This window comes from Dendrobates tinctorius, unplaced genomic scaffold (assembly GCF_039654945.1).
Source record: "Dendrobates tinctorius isolate UK_male_01 unplaced genomic scaffold, ASM3965494v1 ptg000158l, whole genome shotgun sequence".
In the NCBI taxonomy this organism is placed as follows: Eukaryota; Metazoa; Chordata; class Amphibia; order Anura; family Dendrobatidae; genus Dendrobates; species Dendrobates tinctorius.
In genome coordinates, this window is record NW_027361825.1 from 13,402,922 (window position 1) to 13,423,522 (window position 20,601).

The 20,601-nt window shown below is 45.8% G+C and overlaps 1 protein-coding gene across 1 annotated transcript; it reads right to left on the reverse strand.

Moving 5' to 3' along the window:
- Positions 1-206: 206 nt before the first annotated feature.
- LOC141051877 (CD59 glycoprotein-like) lies at positions 207-18,368 on the reverse strand. Its single transcript, XM_073548987.1, has 3 exons — positions 18,212-18,368; positions 3,480-3,584; positions 207-598 (listed from the first exon to the last, which is right to left on the reverse strand). Exons 1-3 carry the CDS (start codon positions 18,267-18,269, stop codon positions 396-398), a joined length of 366 nt encoding a protein of 121 aa, XP_073405088.1. The 5' UTR covers positions 18,270-18,368; the 3' UTR covers positions 207-395.
- Positions 18,369-20,601: the final 2,233 nt, after the last annotated feature.

Here is a 20,601-nt window from a genome sequence, read left to right on the forward strand (position 1 = left end):
ATACACAAGTTATTTGGGATCATTAATAGATTTAGCAGACTGAATGAAGTAGTAATTTGTAAGCTTTAATGAGTCAGTAACATCTGGAGCTGATCTACAGTACCACACAACCAAAGAGCAGGTTTAACAGTTCTATAAAGGAGAAGCCTGACTTTCTGCCCACCCCCACAAAAAAAAAACAAAAAAAAAACCTGGAATGTTACATAAAAAAAAAACCAACTACTTTATTGAAAATTTGGAAGACAGAGCAAAATTGTCAGATAACTTACAATTTGTGGGGAGAAGGGAGGTACAAGTTATATTTGTTAGTTGGAATACAAGTCTATAGAACAAGGACTCATTAGTGCAGAAAACAAAAAAAAAAAAAAAACCTCCCAGACCTAAAAGGTACATGCTTAGAAAACTTTAGCAAGTAACAGAGCCAGAATGGCAGCAATTCCAGTTATCGCTGAGACTTTAGGAACAGCTGCTGAATTACACAGTTCAGTAATACAACAGCTACGTGTTGTAGTCACAGTTAGGCCCAGATAGGTGACAGACGACTCGCTCAGGCAATCTGCCATGGTAAAGCATCCCTTCTTCTTCAAGCCGACGTAACCTGCAAGAAATAAAGGAAAGAGTTAAACTTCATCCTAAATATAAGGAAATAGAGTAAAGTGGTAAAGAATTCCAATTCTCTCAAGTGGCAAGCAGTTAGTTGTGACCTTAAGAACTGAAACATCCATGTCAGTCTCTGCAGCTGAAGAACACCACCTGAAAAGTGGCAAGTTGGACGGCTACTCTGCTTTTTGGATCATGAGCGAGTGTCAAACAGTTAGCTAACCAGATGACTGCTAGTAATCTAGGGCTTGAGGAGCTTTCCAGCCTCCAGGTACTTTCACAATAGAAGATGTCCCATGGGACTAGTAAGGAGTCGATAGGCATTTTAACCTTATAGCCAAGGTCATACGTTCCCAGCATGTAGCATGTCCTCATAGCCATGAGTGACAGCATTTAACATCCATGCCTATTTTCAATTGGTTAAGATTAAAACCAGACTTGCATGACAAGTCTTAAATGTTGTGTTGACTACTGATATGGTTGAATGACTGTTTGCCTCTTATATCAGCTCCTACAGCTTATTCTCTGCCATCTTTGCAAGATAGATGCAGGGTCATTGAACAATGGATGTTTGATAATATGTTCGTTGACCATCCTGTGGCTCGGGAAAACATGAGAAAACTATGCAAGTTAACTAAATACTCATAACAATGCACTTTAGGGTATGTGCACACGTTGCGGATTTGGCCCTGCAGATCCGCAGGAGAAATGCAAGTGATGTACATTACCATTAAAGTATATTGAAATCCAAATCTGCAGTGCACATGCTACAGATTAGAAACTGCAGCATGTGACTTTTGTGCATTTCTGCAGCATTTTGAGACCTGCTCCATTATAGGAAGCCGCAGGTCTCAAGACGCAGGGGGAAGTCGGCAGATAAAACGCAGGTCATTTTACCTGCAGACATAGCAAAGTCTGGGTGGAAAATTAAACAGCAGGTTGTGCAACGTGTGCATATACCCTTAATCTCAAACCTTCTTGACTTCTGGATGATGGCTTGAAGGACAAGAGTTGTGAACTATTTAAAAAGATACCTCTGACACAAAAAAAAAAAAAAAAAAAAAAAAAAAAAAAACACAACCCAGCCAGGAATACTTTACAAGACTGCTGCCAGAAAATTTTGGCCCATCATGAAGGACAGAGATTTGACATTCTACAGCAGTGTTTCACAACTAGTCTTTTCTGGATTTTTAGTATTGCACAGGAGGTGGAATTAATTCTTAAGCAGGTGATGAAGACACCACCTGTGCAGTACTAAGGAAATCCTGAAAACTTGACCTGTTGGTGGTCTTGAGGACTGTAGTTGAGAAACACTGTTCTACAGGATGACAGCTTAGGGGACCCTGCTGAACAAACACATATCTGCTTCATTCATATGTTTGGGGGGGGGGGGGGGGGGTGAGGTTGTGACCTTACAGTCACCTGGCATTGTACCTCAATATGCTGTCAGCTTCCTAATCTTGACGTTACCTCTTCTGAGTGCCACAGGTAGGGGTAGATGGCCATGGAAGTCACAACCAAATTTTATCATGGTGAGTCAGCGGAAGGGTGAGGCCAATTTTGCACCATCTCTGGTATTTTGCTGAGACTGTTATCTGCCTGTTTTGTAGTTCAATAAAGTATTGCCACACTGTTTTACCCTTACCATGTGCTGTCTGAGTAGTATTATGCCCATGTAAGAGCAGGCATTCAGTGGGATGCTTACTGTTCTTGAGCTAGCAGACTGGAGCACCCGCTGACCTCATTGTCTCCACACCATGCATTTGGGATCAATGATCTAGGTCAGCCTCTCCCCCCACCATCCCAAACACCAATCCTCAAGTCACCAACAAATGTTTTTTTTTTGTTGTTTTTTTTTTAGCATTGCCCAGGAGATAATTACATCCCCTAGGCAGCAATGCTCAAGAAATCCCAAAAGCATAGTCTGTTGGTGGTCCTTTATGACTGTAGTTGGGAAACACTGATCTAGACACCATATTTTATGCTGCCAGTATACACTGATCAGGAAGTGCAGACATCACTTCCTTCTTCAGACCCAGCACTCATGTTATTCCTGTGTGTAGGGAGTGAGCAGGAACTGTTAGATCATAGGAGATCCAGTCAGCTCTGGAAGCATGAGGCTGAAAATTTCCTGAAACTAACATATCAATACATTTTAAAGTGTCCCCAAAACATACAGTGAACCTGAAAATGTGCCTGGTACGAAACAAGAGAAATGACTTGGTCATGTGTAGGAAGATGGACCGGTGGTACTTCTCTGGTGTTGGTTCCGGAACTATCGGGGCTGTCACCACTGTTGCTGGGGAAAAGCTTTCTGACCTGGACAGACCTTTGCACTTGACTGTAGGGGGTGGGTCAGTGGAGAAAAAAAAAAAAAAAAAAAAAAAAAAAAAAGGGGGAAAGGTGCGTGGGAAAGCAAGAGACTTAGCGGTTGATTCACTCTCCGCGGAGCAACGCGATAGGATGGGGTTCTGCAGCGCGGGCCTGGACTATGCACACTGACTATGAGCAACCTGTATATGTGTGCCCCCTCACCTCTGTCACTGAGAATTTGTCATGCACCATTCCACGGACCGCGCGGCCTAGTTCTGACCAGGTGACATACAGAGCTCCACATCACGTACACTGACGCAGGACCTTGCCTACGAGAGCCAGGATTCGCCGCTTCCGTCAGGAGACAGGGTTGGGCCAGAGACGTCACGCGGTGCCACCGTGGGATTTAAAGCTTCCTCAGCCTGGACATCAGACTGATCGTTTTACTCCCCTCATAACCCATTCTCTCCCTGTGTGGAGTATCCTCTGTAAAAGACCCTTTAACTCTTGCTCTGCCTCCTGCTCGTCACTGCATCCCACACATGTACAAGGAGAGAATTACTCACCTGCTTTTGCAGTCTCTGTTCCACAAGATTTTAGCAAACCACATGGTGTCTTTGAGGGAATTAAACATGTTCCATAGTCACAAGAATAGCAGTCAAGGGCTTGACCTAGAACCAAGTCATAGAAATATAATTAACTTAACAAAAGACTGACTGGCACTTGCAAATCAGAAAACAGAGGTGAATTAAGAGTAGCCATCTCTTTACATAAAGCATATAAAGACTTGACTCATCCAAAATATTCTTCTAATCCATAGCACAGGGTCACTTCGTAGCAAGCGTAAGGATCCAATATGGCACTGTTTGCGCACAACACGCCATTGCCAATTCCCACCAATTGGAGAGGGGCAGGGGGCATTTAGCCTGCTAAATACCAGAGTGCCTGGAATAATTTCCATAGCTACTATGATGTTGCACAGAGTGCTTGACTGGTTGTGGGAGGGTCAATAAATTTTTATATACTTTGAATATTCACATGTGATTTTAATTTGACTTCTATTGCATTCCCATGATGCTGTGCGTTAGACTGAGTAAAGGCGATGTGTGTACCAGAAACATCAGAGTCATGATTTTTTGTGGATTGAGTAAAGCAATTATAGTTTTGGGTGTGCCATGCATCAAGTATTGTTTGCTGTGGATCACTATTGCATATTACTTGATTATACGAGGCTGGTGACTTCAAGCACTGACAGTGGAAAGCTCGCTTCTTTTCATTTTAGGTCACCTACAATCTGACATGAGTGAAGAAAAATGACTTGTGTGTTAACACAGACAAAAAAAAAAAAAAACAAACAAACAACAAAACAAAAAAAACAAAAAAAAAAAAACACACAAATTCCTTCAACTATTGTCTTACCCAAAATTGCAAGCCGAAAGTCTTCTATATGACCAATAGAGTAGGTGTAAAAAAACAGTCAATGAGCTTTAGAAGTTTTTCCTAAGGACTAGATGTTCCCATTAAAGTCAGCCTTCTGGTCAGTTATTGATTCTAAACATCTGGGTGGTACTTTACTTCTATTCTAAGGTATACATCACCATCTCCATTCCACATACCCCCTAGAAGCAGGAAACTGGAGTGCATCACTTTAGTTTGTCCTAATTCAGCTTTTTAGATACAACCCTTAAAACTCCAATGTGTGAACCAGGACCAAAAAGGATCAGAATTTCATCCTTGACCACAAGTGCCCACTAGGGTTGATCATGCAAGAGGGTGACTTGTGATTATACCAGGGGAGCAGTAGGACCTTGTGGTGTTTGCCTGCTGCAGCTGAGAGCATGTACTGATGGAAAACTGTGCTGGGGGCCTAGTGTCTGCTACCTAGAGCTGTAAGGAAAGCTTGAGTAAGAGGAGAGACTGTCCTGAGAGACACTGTGAAACAGATTGTGAGAAGAAAAGAGACTGGACACTAAGTGACTGTTCACTGCCAAGGTGTGTGAAGGTTGTTAACCCCTTCATCTTGGGAGCCTGATGCTTTGCTGTGGAACAGAGACTAAGCGTTCCTGAGAGCTGTGTGACTGTGGAGTCCCTGTTGTGGTGAGCCGAGAAGCAATATTGGACAGATATTTTATACAGAATCAGGCAGATTGCTTCTAGGAGAATTCGTGAGGACTACAGGAGGAGAGACGGCATCTTGAGGCTACAGAACTACAAGTCCCCAGCATTTGGTCTCGGCATCCACCGACACGACGAGGAACCTTGTGTTGATGCAACAGATTGGCGCTGAAGATTTGGGACTGGCTGCAGCCGATGCAGTCTATATGCCTGAGAGGAGACTCACCTCAGGTTAACGGTACCATAGTCAGATATCCAGGTATCCCTAGTTGAAGCACTTAAGAACCTTGAATTATGCATGGTTATTGTAGATTTGTGTAGGTTATACTCAGTGTGTCATCCCACGGGGTCCCTAGATATAACGTCATTCAATTACACCTGTTCTCTGAGTACCTGAATTGACCTTTTTGACAAGTAAATTTATTTTAAATCCCTGTGTAATACTCTTCAGGGAACCTTGGATTGGCATACTGATTTCAGCTCCGGCTGAGTGAGTGTACTGTATTAGGGCATTTCAAACTGTTTCCTCCACATAAGGCCTCTTTCACACTTCCGTTTTTGACCAGTCAAAATCCGCCAGTATTTGAAAAAAACGGATCCGCCATTTTTTGGTGGATCCGTTTTTTTCCCCATTGAGTTGCATTACTGGCGGATCCTGACGGATGGCCATCCGTTGGATCCGTTTTTTTTGCGGATCCGCCAAAATGTTTGCGTCCGCTGGGATGCCTGGACAGACCCTGCAACTTTTTTTGCTGGAGGATCTGCATTTTACATGCGCATGCCCGGAGAAAGGAAGTCAGCCAGTAATTTAACCCTGAAATCCTTTCTGGCGGTGGAAAAATTCTCTCGGACTGCTGTTCCTTTAAAATTCAGCATTCAACGGATCCGTCAAAAAAACGGTCCGGTGCCATCCATTTGCATCAGTTACAAACGGATCCGCTTTCTGCCTTAATGGCGGATTTTAACTGACATGAAAAAACGGAAGTGTGAAAGAGGCCTAATGAGTTCTACTTTATTTGCAATTTGATTAAAGACAATTCTGAAATTTCTGCCTCAGTCTCGGTTTGTGACCCACTGGATTTTATTCAGCCCTCTGGTCATTACAGTCAAATAGCTTCAGATAAGATGTTATCAGAATAGCTATAGCACTTATTGAATAGTTGCCTCGGTAACCTGGATTGCTCCTGATAGTCAGCTGTTCGGCGCCGCACCTGCATGTGTTGCGGCTGCGTGACAGTCACAAGAAACAGGCTCTCCATGCATGTGTTGTGACTGACACAGCCTTGACACTTGCGGCGCCGAACAGCTGGTCATCGGGAGCGCTCCTGGTATCCAAGTTCCTAATGCAGCTAGTCGGATAAGCACTTATCCAAAGCCATTAGATCAACCCTAGTAACCACCAAAAAGCACATTAATGGCATTAGGTCAAGCCGTCAGTGGTGAGGAATAGCTCAATACTGCAGAAAACTGGGGTGTATTTTGCTTTCTTATACTGTAAGATCTTACTCACATTCTAAAATGGATGCGAGACTTAGGGTATGTGCACACGCTGCGGATTCCGCTGCGTTTCCGGCCGCTGCGGATCCGCAGCGGTTTTAGCTGCGGTGTACAGTACCATTCAAATGAATGGTCAAACAAAAAAAAAAAAAAAAAAACCCCACACGCTGTGTAGACGTAGCGGAAAAATCTGCATGGAGATGGCGAATCCGCAGGACCAAACCGCAGGTCTTTTGACCTGCGGATTATCTGCGGTTTTTGCAAAATCCGTGCGGATTAATCCGCAGCGTCTGCACACACCCTTAGACATCCCCATGATTCAAGTGAGCTAAACAGAGGTTATGGATTCTATAGATATCCAAGTTTGCGTAGGTAGAGAGTTCCTCTATTGCGGCAGTCTGAGGTTTCGTTGTACAGCTGCTTACCTGTTTTTGGGACATATCAGATTAGGAGAATTCCTAGCTAGCGATGAGCGAGTATGTGTTGCTCGGGTCTTTCTGAGCATGCTCAGGTGTCCTCTGAGTATTCAGACATGCACAGAGATTTAGTTTGTGTTGCATCTGTATGATTTATGGCTGCTGGCCACCCTGAATACATGTGGAGATTCCCTAACAAACAGGCATTCATCACATGTATTCAGCCTGTGCAGCAGCCACAAATCATGCAGCTGTGTCGACAAACTAGATCTCCAAGCACATCCAAATCCTTGGAGGACACCCAAGCAACAAGTATACTCGCTCATCACTACTCCCACCAGATGACTGTCTTAATTATATTTCCAAAAGGCTTTTTTTCTTTTTAACTTGAGGTAGATAGAATAGTTGTACTTCCTACATTGGCCAATTTTACCCACCGAACTACATTTGCCATATGCAGGGGTAGACAGTAGGGAGTTACATTGGGTGCCATGAAAAGCCAGTCTCGGGCACCCACAGAGAGCACTTATCCTACTCTTGCATGCCAATGTGTCAAGGTTCTCACCCTGATCTTGTCAAAATATTTTATGAAGGACCACGCTTCAGGGTATTTCAGCAGAGGAGTGCCAGAGATTGGGACAAATTTGAGACATCTCTAAGGGCTTCTGTGGCGCCCCTGAGGCGCGGTCGCCACAGAGGTACTGCACCTTCTCCTAAGGTGTAGTGCCCCACCAACTAGGTAAGGTGGGAACTCCCTGCCACACTCCAACACCTGCATCCCACACACAGGATAGTTCAGCAGGGACACCTAGCAGCTTCAGGCTGGGGGTAGCAGAGCACCCTTCGTGGAACCCTGCTTCATAACACAAGATGTGCTGGGAGGTGGGTGGAGTTAGTATAAAAAGACTGGGAAAGATAGAATTACAGGTCAGTCCCTTAGAGGGCTGTGAGACACAGTTAGGTCAGTCTCCCAGAGGGGAAGCCAGGTCAGTCTGGAAGGAAGCCACTCAGACAGGAGTGAGGGTCCCTGGAAGAAAGAGTGAGTGAGACTGCATTTCCATAAGGCTGTGTGCACACGCTGCGGATTAATCCGCAGGGATTTTGCAAAAACCGCAGATAATCCGCAGGTCAAAATACCTGCGGATTATCTGCGGTTTTGTCCTGCGGATTCACTATCTCCACAATGGTGGAGATAGGAACCTGCAGCGGTTTCCGCAGAAAGAATTGACATGCAATTCTTTCTGCGGATTCAAAACCGCAGCAAATCCGCGCGGTTTTTTCCGCAGCGTCGGCACAGCGTTTTTTTTTTTACCATTCAAATGAATGGTACTGTACACCGCAGCTAAAACTGCTGCGTGTCCGCAGCGGCCAAAAGCGCTGCGGAAACGCAGCGGAATCCGCAGCGTGTGCACACAGCCTAAGAGAGAAAGACAAGTACAGAACGAAGTGGAAGGAGAACAGAGAGGAGGAGTGGGTTGGATAGGAACCCTGCCTATAGGTTCTCAGCGCACAGCCAGGGCCCGGTCCCCGAGGTTGTATGGACACTTATGGTTCTGCAGCAGACACCGGTGGAGTAGTTGGCTGTAAATGCACTACTCCCATCCAAGACTTGGGACACAACAGCGAAACGGATAGAGAGCGAGTCCCTGAAGCGGGCTACAGCTGTCTGTCATACAAGTGGAGTTGTTAGGAACATCTGACAGGAGGAACTTCAGAGAACCACGGTGCTGGAGCTCTTCACACCAATAGGCGATATAGAGGAGTCGTTCAGCAAAGGCACATGTTGGAGGGGTGCTGGCGGGGAGAGCCCCATCTTGCCTGGAGGTCGGCTGGGCCTCTGGACACGGTACCGAAGCGGGCACCTGTGTGAACTATGAACTGTGTAAAGCTTTGCAACTGCAAGCCCTGGTGTCCTCCATTCATTCCTGCATCAGCACTGCTACATTGGGGGTATCAACATCTACACCATCAAGAGGATTAAGAGGGGGGGGGGGGGGATGTCCCAAGGGCAGTAGTGTAGCTACTGGGCCCCCCCCCAGGCCCAGTCCCATGATGGAGCCCACCTGGACCACTTATGTCCTCAGGCAGCACTCAGAGAGACCACGGCAGATTGCTGGCTCCCCTGTCTTCCCGAGATGCTGCATGGTGACTGGCAGAGTCTCTGTGTAGTGTGCAGCCTGAGCTAGGCTGCTAAGTTTCTGACCTGCTCCCTGTCAGTGCTCCAGGCTTCCTGTGTGCTCTGGTTCATGCACACATTACAGTTACTTCAGACACTGCCTGGCCATGTCTGACATCATATGCTCTGCGCCTGCAGCACTTGGATCAGGCATTGCAGGTGCCATCCATGAACAACCTGCCTGCAAACGCCATCTGAGAATGTATTAGATTTACTATATTCAGGTATGTAATGGTCACTGTGGGGTGAATGTGAGAGGATGTGGCAGGGTGGGAACTGAAGCCGTGATGGAGGGAGGACAGGGTGGGGGCCTTATTATACTCATGCACTACAATACATGTAATAGATGCTATTTTTGGGGCTGATGGGGAGGTAGGGGGCTTATTATTCTTACAGATGGTCTTGTTGTTCTATCAGGGTGGGCTTACAATAACTCCCCACCAGTCCTACAGACAGATCCATGGCGGCTTCTCCCCGCCGACAGTGTGGTGCTGTGCACTAGTCCTACAGACAGGTCTCCGGCAGCATCTCCCCGCCCACTGACAGTGCGGTGCACTAGTCCTACAGACAGGCCCCAGGTGGCTTCTCCCCACATGCTGACAGAGCGGCGCTGTGCACTAGTCCTACAGACAGGTCTCCGGCAGCATCTCCCCGCCCGCTGACAGTGCGGTCCTGTGTACTAGTCCTATAGACAGGTCCACAGCGGCTTCTCCGAAAGAGTTAAGTTGACACATGACTAAGTTGTATACATGCAGCCACATGACTGCCTGCTCACATCACCGCTACTGGGGCCATTATTACTGTACAGGGGGACTCAAGGGACATTATTAAATGTTAATATAAGTAGAATTCAGCACTCAAGAGGTATGCTACAAGAATTACATTTTATTCACAATCCAATTAGTCCAATGTAAGCGCAATTTCAGGGGGCCCTCTTCTAGTATGGGGGCCATTATACAGCATGGAAGCTAATGTGATGGCCATTATATAGTACTAGATTAAGGCCCGATGCTATCGCATCGGGAGGATAGTGATGTAGCGTTGACCATGTGTTGTGCGGCACTGTGAGCAGCACACCTTGAGAAGGAGATGTGGTGAACAGCCATCCCGCCCATCTCTTTAGCTGTTCACAAAAACCCAGCCCTGTTAACCCCTTCATGACCCATTTTTGGCAATATTGACCAGTGTCCCTTTATGAGGTAATAACTCAGGAACGCTTCAACGGATCCTAGCGATTCTGAGATTGTTTTTTCGTGACATATTTCGCTTCATGTTAGTGGTAAACTTAGGTCAATGATGTTTTCATTTATTTGTGAAAAAAACGGAAATTTGGCGAAAATTTTGCAATTTTCACATTTTTAATTTTTATTCCGTTAAACCAGAGAGTTATGTGACACAATAGTTAATAAATAACATTTCCCACATGTCTACTTTACATCAGCACAATTTTGGAAACAAAATTTTTTTTTGTTGGGAAGTTATAAGGGTTAAAAGTTGACCAGCGATTTCTCATTTTTACAACACCATTTTTTTTTTTTTAGGGACCACCTCACATTTGAAGTCACTTTGAGGGGTCTATATGGCAGAAAATACCCCAAAGTGACACCATTCTAAAAACTGCACCCCTCAAGCTACTCAAAACTATATTCAAGAAGATTATTAACCCTTCAGGTGCTTCACAGCAACTAAAGCAATGTGGAAGGAAAAAATGAACATTTTAATTTTTCCAATAAAAAATTTTTTTAGTATCAATTTTTTCATTTTCACATGGGCAACAGGATAAAATGGATCCTAAAATTTGTTGGACAATTTCTCCTGAGTACACCGATACCTCATATGTGGTCATAAACCACTGTTTGGGCGCACGGCAGGGCTCAGAAGGGAAGGAGCGTCATTTGACTTTTTGAATGGAAAATATGCTGGAATATTTAGCGGTTGCCATGTCGCGTTTGGAGAGTCCCTGTGCGCCTAAACATTGGAGCTCCCCCACAAGTGACCCCATTTTGGAAACCAGACTCTCCAAGGAACTTATTTAGATGCATAGTGAGCACTTTGAACCGCCAGGTGCTTCACAAATTGATCCATGAAAAAAAAAAAAAAAAAAAAAAAAAAAAAAAAAAAAAAGACTTTTTTCACAAAAATTTTCTTTTAGCCTCAGTTTCTTCATTTTCACATGGGCAATGGGATAAAATGGATCCTAAAATTTGTTGGGCAATTTCTCCTGAGTGCACAGATACCTCATATGTGGTCATAAACCACTGTTTGGGCACACGGCAGGGTCCCGAAGGGAAGGAGCACCATTTGACTTTTTGAATGGAAAATTAGCTCCAATCGTTAGTGGACACCATGTCGTGTTTGGAGAGCCCCTGTGTGCCTAAACATTAGAGCTCCCCCACAAGTGACCCCATTTTGGAAACTAGACCACCCAAGGAACTTTTCTAGATGTGTGGTGAGGACTTTGAACCCACAAGTGCTTCACAGAAGTTTATGACGCAGAAAAGTGAAAATAAAAATTTTTTTCCTCAAAAATGATTTTTTAGCCCGCTATTTTTTATTTTCACAAGGCTAACAGGAGAAATTGGACCACAAAAGTTGTTGTGTAATTTGTCCTGAGTACACCGATACCCCATATGTCAGGGGAAACCACTGTTTGGGCGCATGGGAGAGCTCAGAAGGGAAGGAGCGCAATTTTGGAATGCAGACTGATGGGATGTTCTGCGGGCATCATGTTGCGTTTGCAGAGCCCCTGATGTGCCTAAACAGTAGAAACCCCCCACAAGTGACCCCATTTTGGAAACTAGACCCCCCAAGGAGCTTACCTAGATGTGTAGTGAGCACTTTAAACCCCCAAGTGCTTCACAGAAGTTTATAAACGCAGAGCCATGAAAATAAAAAATCATTTTTTTTCCTCAAAAATGATTTTTTAGCCCGCTATTTTTTATTTTCACAAGGGTAACAGGATAAATTGGACCCCTAAAGTTGCTGTTCAGTTTGTCCTGAGTACGGTGGCACCCCATATGTGGGAGGGAACCACTGTTTGGGTGCACGGCAGGGCTCAGAAGGAAGGAGCGCCATTTGACTTTTTGAATGGAAAATTAGCTCCAATCGTTAGCGGACACCATGTCGTGTTTGGAGAGGCCCTGTCTGCCTACACTTTGGAGCTCCCCCACATATCACCCCATTTTGGAAACTAGACCCCCTAAGGAAGTTATCTAGATGCATAGTGAGCACTTTGAACCCCCAGGTGCTTTACAGAAGTGTATAACGCAGAGCTGTGAAAATAAAAATATTTTTTTTCCTCAAAAAATGATTTTTTTAGCCCGCTATTTTTTATTTTCACAATAGTAACAGGAGAAATTGGACCCCAAAAGTTGTTGTCCAATTTGTCCTGAGTACGCTGGTACCCAATATGTGGGGAGGGACCACTGTTTGGGCACACGTCGGGGTTCAGAAGGGAAGTAGTGATGTTTTGAAATACCGACTTGATGGAATGGTCTGCGGGCGTCATGTTACGTTTGCAGAGCCCCTGATGTGCCTAAACAGTGGAAACCCCCCACAAGTGACCCCATTTTGGAAACTAGACCCCCCAAGGAACTTATCTAGATGTTTGATGAGCACTTTGAACCCCCAAGTCCTTCACCGAAGTTTAACTCAGAGCCGTGAAAACAAAAAAAAAAAATCATTTTTTCACAAAAATCATTTTTTTAGCCCCCCAATTTTTTATTTTCCCAAGGGTAACAGGATAAATTAGACTCCCAAAGTTGTTGTGCAATTTTGCCTGAGTACGCTGATACCCCATATGTGGGGGTAAACCACTGTTTGGGCACACGTCGGGGCTCGGAATGGAGAGAGTGCTGTTTGACATTTTGAACGCAAAATTGGCTGGAATAAATCGTGGCGCCATGTCGCGCTCGGAGACCCCGTGATGTGCCTAAACAGTGGAAACCCCTCAATTCTAACTCCAACCCTAACCCCAATTCCAGCCCTAACGCCAACACACCCCTAGCCCTAACCCCAATTCCAGCCCTAACGCCAACACACCCCTAGCCCTAACCCCAATTCCAGCCCTAAATGGAAAAAAAAATATTTTTTTTATTTTATTATTTGCGCCTGGCTATGGGGGTGATAAAAGGGGGGTGTATTTACTTTTTTTTTTCATTTTGATCACTGTGAGAGTGTATCACAGTGATCAAAATGAAAAATGAACGGGCAACCGGCAAATTCATGGGCGCCGCCATCTTGGACAATGGCAGGCGCACTGCGCCCGCCATTTTGCAAGATGGCGGCGCCCATGATCCGGACGCCGGGAGCCACGGCTGGACACCGGGAGCACGATCGGAGGTCCTGGGGGGGATCGGAAGGTGGGAGGGAGCGATAGACAGGGGAGGGGGAGCAGATGATGACGGCGGCGAACGATCGCTGCCATCCATCGGTGGCGGGGGTCGATCGGCCCCGCCAGTCGGTGTGTGGGGGGGGGGGGGGGGGTCGGGGGTCGGTGTCCAGCCATGTCCGATGCTATTGCAGCATCGGCCATGGCTGGATTGTAATATTTCACCAAATTTCATTGGTGAAATATTACAAATCGCTCTGATTGGCTGTTAAAAGTGAAACAGCCAATCAGAGCGATCGTAGGCACGTGGGGGCTAAGCCACGCCCCCAGGGATTAACTGTAGAGTGTCCTTTGTGTGCGGGTCGGGTGACCTTTCAGTGACCCCGGTCACCAGACCCGCAGGGGGGCCATTTATAGCATGACGCCTACGTAGGCGTCATGGGTCGTGAAGGGGTTAAAAGAGGAAATAACATCTCAGCAGCAAATATGATGCTGGACCTTGACATCCGGGTTCATATCACCAAATGAAAGAATTTTGATGATACACATCTCGCCTCTAATACTTAATGTGTTACAGTAATATTGAGAGTTGTGTAAATGTTTCACACCTAGGTTTTTATGTGGATAGGATATTTACATAGTGAGCCTCAAGAGGGACAGTATTACTGACGTATGTAAAGTGCTATTGAAATAATAGTACTCTAATAAAAAATTATTATTACTACCCAAGTTATGTAGGTATGAGTGCCTAAATTTTTTTTGTTTTTGTATTTTTTTTTAATCTATATATACACCTATACGTATGTGTTTTTGCTCAGGAGTCTCATTAGCACGGCGTTGTTTTTGACGTAGTGCTAAAGCTGCTTTCCTTTCACTGGCATTGGCATACCTTTTGGTATGACTCATGTTGGCACAGGTAAAGGAGTCTACTTGGCAGTTATCTGGCAGTGAAGAAGGCGTCCTGGAGTATTGTAGTGTAAACAGATACTTATAGTCTTCTTATAGAAGTGGGGTACAGCAACACAGGGCATATAAATGGCGTGAGATAAAAAGACTTATTAACTGGTGTAATTATGCAGAAGACTTAAACTGGGGTCCTCCTGTAGTTATGCTTAACGTTTGAAGAAACTGGTGTCCTCCTAGTCAAGGCAAAATTGGCCCTGTAATTACCCAGCAGTAGTTATGAAGTGGTAGAGGCAAATTGGCCCTGTAATTAGACAATGGCAGTGAACAGGCAGAGGAGCAATGCAACACGTCCGCACAGCAAGTCGGCGTGAGGTAAATGACGAAATTCCGCAGGATCCAAGATGGCGTCGGCGAAATCTCGCGATTTTGCCGATGCCATCCTGGATCCCGACGTCGTCCACGCCGGCGACATGTTCTTGCAGTGACGCCACCATCTTGGATCGGCGAAATCACGTGATCCTCAAGATGGCGTAGGCGAAATCTCGCAAGATTTCGCCGATCCAAGATAGCATCGCCGCAAGAACATGTCACCGGCGTAAGAAGATGTCGGGGATCGTGCCGATGCCAATCGTGGAGCAGCAGCGATGATGGCGTGAGTATGAGAGACGGAGTGAGAAAGGGTCACATGTGGAGTGAAAGGGGGGGGGGGGGGATGTGAGTGGAGATGGTGAAAGGCGAGAGGAGTGTGTGTTGAGGGTTAACATGGCAAGAGGTGTGTGGTGACGGCTGGCATGGTGAGGAAGGTATATGGTGTCGGGGAGTGTGCGGGGGCAGAAGAGGCACAGTGCTACTGCCAAAGGCAGATTCTGTCTGGATGTGACGTCACCAAGTTACAACCGGACAGAAGCTGCGTTACAGCCGGACAGAAGCTGCTTGGCGCATTTATTATAAACTAGATTATGGCCCGATGCCTTCGCATCGGGAGGATGCGATAGCATCACACCTCTTGCCATGTTAACCCTCAACACACTCCTCTCACCTTTCACCATCTCCACTCACTCCTTCACTCCACATACGACCCCTTCTCTCACTCCGTCATCGCCGCTGCTCCACGATCCCCGACATCTTCTTCCGCCGGCGCCATCCTGGATCCAGACGTCATCCACGCCGGCGACATGTTCTTGCGGCGACGCCATCTTGAGTATCGTGAAATCCCGTGATACTCAAGATGGCGTCACTGGAAGAACATGTCGCCGGCGTGGACGACGTCGGGATCCAAAATGGCGTCGGCGAAATCTCGCGAGTTTTCGCCGACGCCATTTTGGATCCCGACGGCATCCACGCTGGCGACATGCTCTTGCGGCAACACCATCTTGAGTATCGCGGGATTTCACGATACTCAAGATGGCGTCGCCGCAAGAACATGTCGCCGGCGTGGAGGACGTCTGGATCCAGGATGGCGCCGGCGGAAGAAGATGTCAGGGATCGTGGATCAGCAGCGATGACGGCGTGAGTATGAGAGACGGAGTGAGAGAAGGGGTCGTATGTGGAGTGAAAGAGTGAGTGGACGTGAGTGGAGATGGTGAAAGGTGAGAGGAGTGTGTGTGTTGAGGGTTAACATAGAAAGAGGTGTGCGGTGACGTCACTGGTTACAACTGGACGGAAGTTGTTACAACCGGAAGCTGCTTAGGGCATTTATTATTATAGATGAGGAATACTGTTAGGGCAATTATACAGCTAGGGGGCCAATATGGGGACTGTGAGAGGCCCTCATACAGTCTGGGAGCCAATATAAAGTGTGGGACTACTATGGGGCCATTATACAATGTGAGAGCTAATACAAGTGCCATTCTATAGTTTAGTGGCCCCATACAATGTGGAGATTACTGTAGAGGCTAATATAAAGTGTGACTGCCAATATATAATTTGGGGCTACTGTGGAGGCCATTATTTAATGTGGGTGTTACTGTGGGGGCCATTATGTTGTGTTGAAGGAGCAGTGGGCCCATTATACTGTTTATATTGCAGTTGTGGGCCCCTCATAATGTGTATAGGAGAGCTGAGGATCCACCCTGCTATGTATAGGACAGCTGTGGGCCCTTCCTGCTGTGCATATGGAAGCTGTGGGCCCCTCATACTGTGTATAGTAGAGCGGTGTACCCACCCTGCTACGTATAGGGTAGCTGTGGGCCCCTCATAATGTGTATAGAGAGCTGTACATGAGGAGACACAGGGGACATTATTAAATGTTAAGTGGGCACTTAAATAATAATAACCTTCTGGCGTCACGCGCAGCCTTCCCGGGCCTCAGCGTTCCCAGTAATGCCTTGCGGCAAGGTCCTGTGATGACGTAGTCTCGCGTTGCTCTAGCGGTCTCGTGAGATCACTATAGCAACGTCATCACAGGTCTCGCAAGGCATTACTGGGAAAGGGAGCGTCGCTGAGACAACGCGGGACGTTGGAAGGTAAATATACCCCGATTTTTTATTTTTTTTTTATCATTTTTAATATTCTAGCTTTTACTGTTGATGCCGCATAGGCGGGCTCAATAGTAAAAAGCTGCTCACACTTGTCAAACACTATGTTTGACGAGTGTGACCAACCTGTCAATCACTTTCCAAGCGATGCTTCAAATCGCTTGGAAAGTGCTTGAATTTCACACGCGAAAATCGCAAACAGAATTGCGCCGAAAAAAAACAAACAAACAAAAACGCGCGATTTCTGGGAAGGATTCCGGTTTAAAACGCTACGTGGGCACATAGCCTCAAAGTGGAATTATTTATTTCACAGTGGTATTACTATGTGGGGCAGTAAGAGGAGACCGTTTTTTTACAGCAGGTGCACTAACATACGGCAGACACGGTTCAGTATTGGGGCATCAGTAGGATCATGAGGTTGTGCAGGCAGGGAATAGACTGGGACAGTACTGGAAAGGTGAGAAATCAGATGTGCCTTTGTAGTAATATCTACAGCCGTGTCCTGGCTGGAGAAATTGTCCTGTCGGCCTGGGCCAGATGAAAGATGAGAAAAGTGAATATTTTCCATCAGAAAAACATCACCTGTAAGTCACCATGTGTAACTGTGCTGTATTCTATATCTTCTGCAGTAGTGATATCTAGCACCATATGGCGGTAATAACAGTGTTGTTTTTTTATAGAGATTTATTCTCAGTAATATCATGGTCATCAGCTGAGGTTCCCCTGTGCACACAATTAGGGTGCGTCACCCCCCCCCCCCAAGCTAAAGCCCCAGCTAAGCCTCTGCCCAAGGGTCACACTTATCACCTATCCACATGACAAGTCTATGAGACAACCCCCACCTTTGATGAGGTCTCCTCCATTATGACCAGTCCACTACCCTCTTACTGGAAACATTAACCCCTAGCTTCACAGCATGGAACCATCAACTGCACTGGACATATTGGCACCATAGCGAGGCGAGTGATGGAGGTCACTACATGTATCACCACCTACTTGGCAGCAAAGTGCCAGATTTTTCCCCTTAGCTATTCTTATACAGTCGGCCATTAGCAGAACTGTTATTTATTCATGGATCTAAAAATGAAGTGAAGATAGAACCACCAGCAGCAAGCGAGATCTAATGAAACCCACCGATCATAGCACAGGCTGGCATGTCGCAGTATGCTATATGGCAAGCTTATCCAGACAAAAAAAAAAAAAAATAGTAGCATTTTGGACAAACTGCAGCTTTTTCTTACCAGTTCATAATATGGATTATTTTTGGTAAAAAGCATCATTGGCTTCATACAATAAGTGCTAAATATATAGTATAATGCACACATAGGCCAGGCCTGCATTTCTGCAGGTGCCTCCATCCATACCAAGCAGGTTACAGTACCTATATGGCAGCAGCTCAGTAGGAGGAGGCCAGCAATTATCACTCCTTTCCCCTTCATGTCTTCTCCAGGATCTGGCTCAGCTCTGCAGCTTGCCTCCCTTTGTCTGTCTTAAATAGAGACCCCTCCCTGCATTGCTCCATGGATGATGGGTGCTGCTGGGGGATGGAGCATTGATTTGGAAAGACTAAAAAGAATCTGATCTAGTTTTCGTTTCCCCAATAAGGTCACCGCTCTACAGTCATATACATCTCACAGTTCCAAGATGACACAATACAGAATATATACTACTCAAACAAATAAAGGCAGCAAAGCTCCAGATTAATTACACTTCAGGGATAGCCATGTGTGCAGTGTCCAGTTTGGCTGTGTTCACACGCTGCAGTTTTTCGTAGGAATTAATAATAAAAAATACTCTGCATCAATTTTTAAAAAATCACGCAAGAAGGTTGAGGTTGTATAAAAAATATACAATGTGTGAACACCATCTTAGAAAGCAGAAGCAAAGGAGAATCGACTTCACCTGCTTTGGTCCATTTAATAGTGAAAACAGGTAGAATGGAGGGGCAACAGCGAGATAGCCCCCAAAAAGGTGGCGCACACTGACAATCAGGCGTTCACATGGAAAATCTTGAGGAGTTTTTCTGGGGCAGATCCTCTCCTAAATCCACTTTAAAAACTGCTTCAAAAACTCTTGTAAAACCCGACCTATTCATATCTATGGGAAATCCAGTTTGCTTTACTTATGAGCGTTTTCTTTGCTTTTTTTTCTGGTAGACATTTTCCTTTTTCATAGAGAGTCAATTAGGTTATGCAAACAAAGTTTTTTGAGCATTTTTTTCAGCCGAGACTAAGCATACAGAAATATGCAAAATGACTCTGTGTGCACATTGCTTTACATAGTTGCCAGCACTGGCTAGAATCTTCTAGAATTTTCAGAAATATTCCCGACAATTCAAGCACATCTCGTTAGGTTTGTGTATCCATGTCCAGCTTCTGGTAAAATTTTCAGAGTACAACCGTGTTCAAAACGCGTCGCTTGCTCCTGTTCCTGTCCACTATATATTTTTTTAATTGGTTTTTGATGGAACAAAGATTACTCTGAAAATTTTACCAGAAGCTCGTGGTTCCATGCACGCTGGACTCCTACAAACTTCAACGATGAGCTGGCATTATCCTTTTCTGTTTTCTGTAGAACATTTCTATCTCATCATGGTGATGTCAGTGTGTTTCTGGAATGTTGGAGGAAGCCCACAAAGAAGAAACACATACACATTGTTATTGCTCTTGATCATAGATAACATTGTTAGTCACTAACTGTGCTTTTTTGTTTTTGGAAGAAGGGGGCCATATTGCCTCTTGGCATAGCACAGCCCCAGCCTAAGGGACAAAAGCAAAACAGTGTTACCTATCTCATGTCGGCATCAGCGTGAGAAATGTCTTGTGGAGTGCTAGTTTATGAGAGGCTTTGCCAATTTCTCAGTCCTGAAGATGTCCCCTTCTTCTTTGTGACTACTTAAATCTTCTTTAGAGATGAGCAAACTTGTTTTGTTCGCCAATCTCAAAGTAAGCACGAACCTTGCAAATTTGGATTTGTGTTCGGTTTCCTGAACATCTTCCTCAAAATCGACACGATTCGGCCAAAGTTTGGTAAATTATCAAGGTTCCACTACGCCATTATCTATTACATTTTTTCTGTGCTGTGTTGTGTTTCTTCAGATTTTGTATTAGTCTGAAGAGACCTGAGTAGTCTCGAAAGCTTGCAATGTGTTACCATGTTTTCAGTTAGCCATTAAAGGGAATCTGTCATCCCATTTTTGTCCCATAATCTGGGGCCACCACCATCAGGGGCTTATCTACAGCATTCTGTTATGAATGGGTCACCGAGGAGGAGAGCAGGTCCAGGCTAAGCCACAGAAAACCAGAGAGGTTGGTACCTAAGCGGATTGCAGACCCCTGATCCTATCCACACAACTAGCAGTAGCTGTGGAGCATACCTACGATGATCCTAGACGCCTCAGCACAGCCGGAGAGCTAACTAAGCCTAAAGCAAGAAAGGGGAAATCTAAACTGCCCCAGAGCAGACCCCAAGGCTGGCGTTAGGGGCAGGCAGACCAGGCAGCTGCCTAGGGCCCCCGCTCCCCCAGGGGCCCCCAACTAGCGGCACATCATGACGCCGCTATGTGGCACCTGTGAGGCAGGGGGGCCTGCCTGCCCCCAGCGCCGACTCCCCCCGCCGCCATATTGAAGGAGGCAATGATGGAGGAGACAACGTTAGCTGACGCTCCCTCTCCCATCATTCCCCGCTCTGCCTCTGACACGCAGCAGGTGCGCGATGATGTCATTGCGCTGTCACTGTTGTGCCAGGCAGTGCAGGGGACATTAGAGGGGA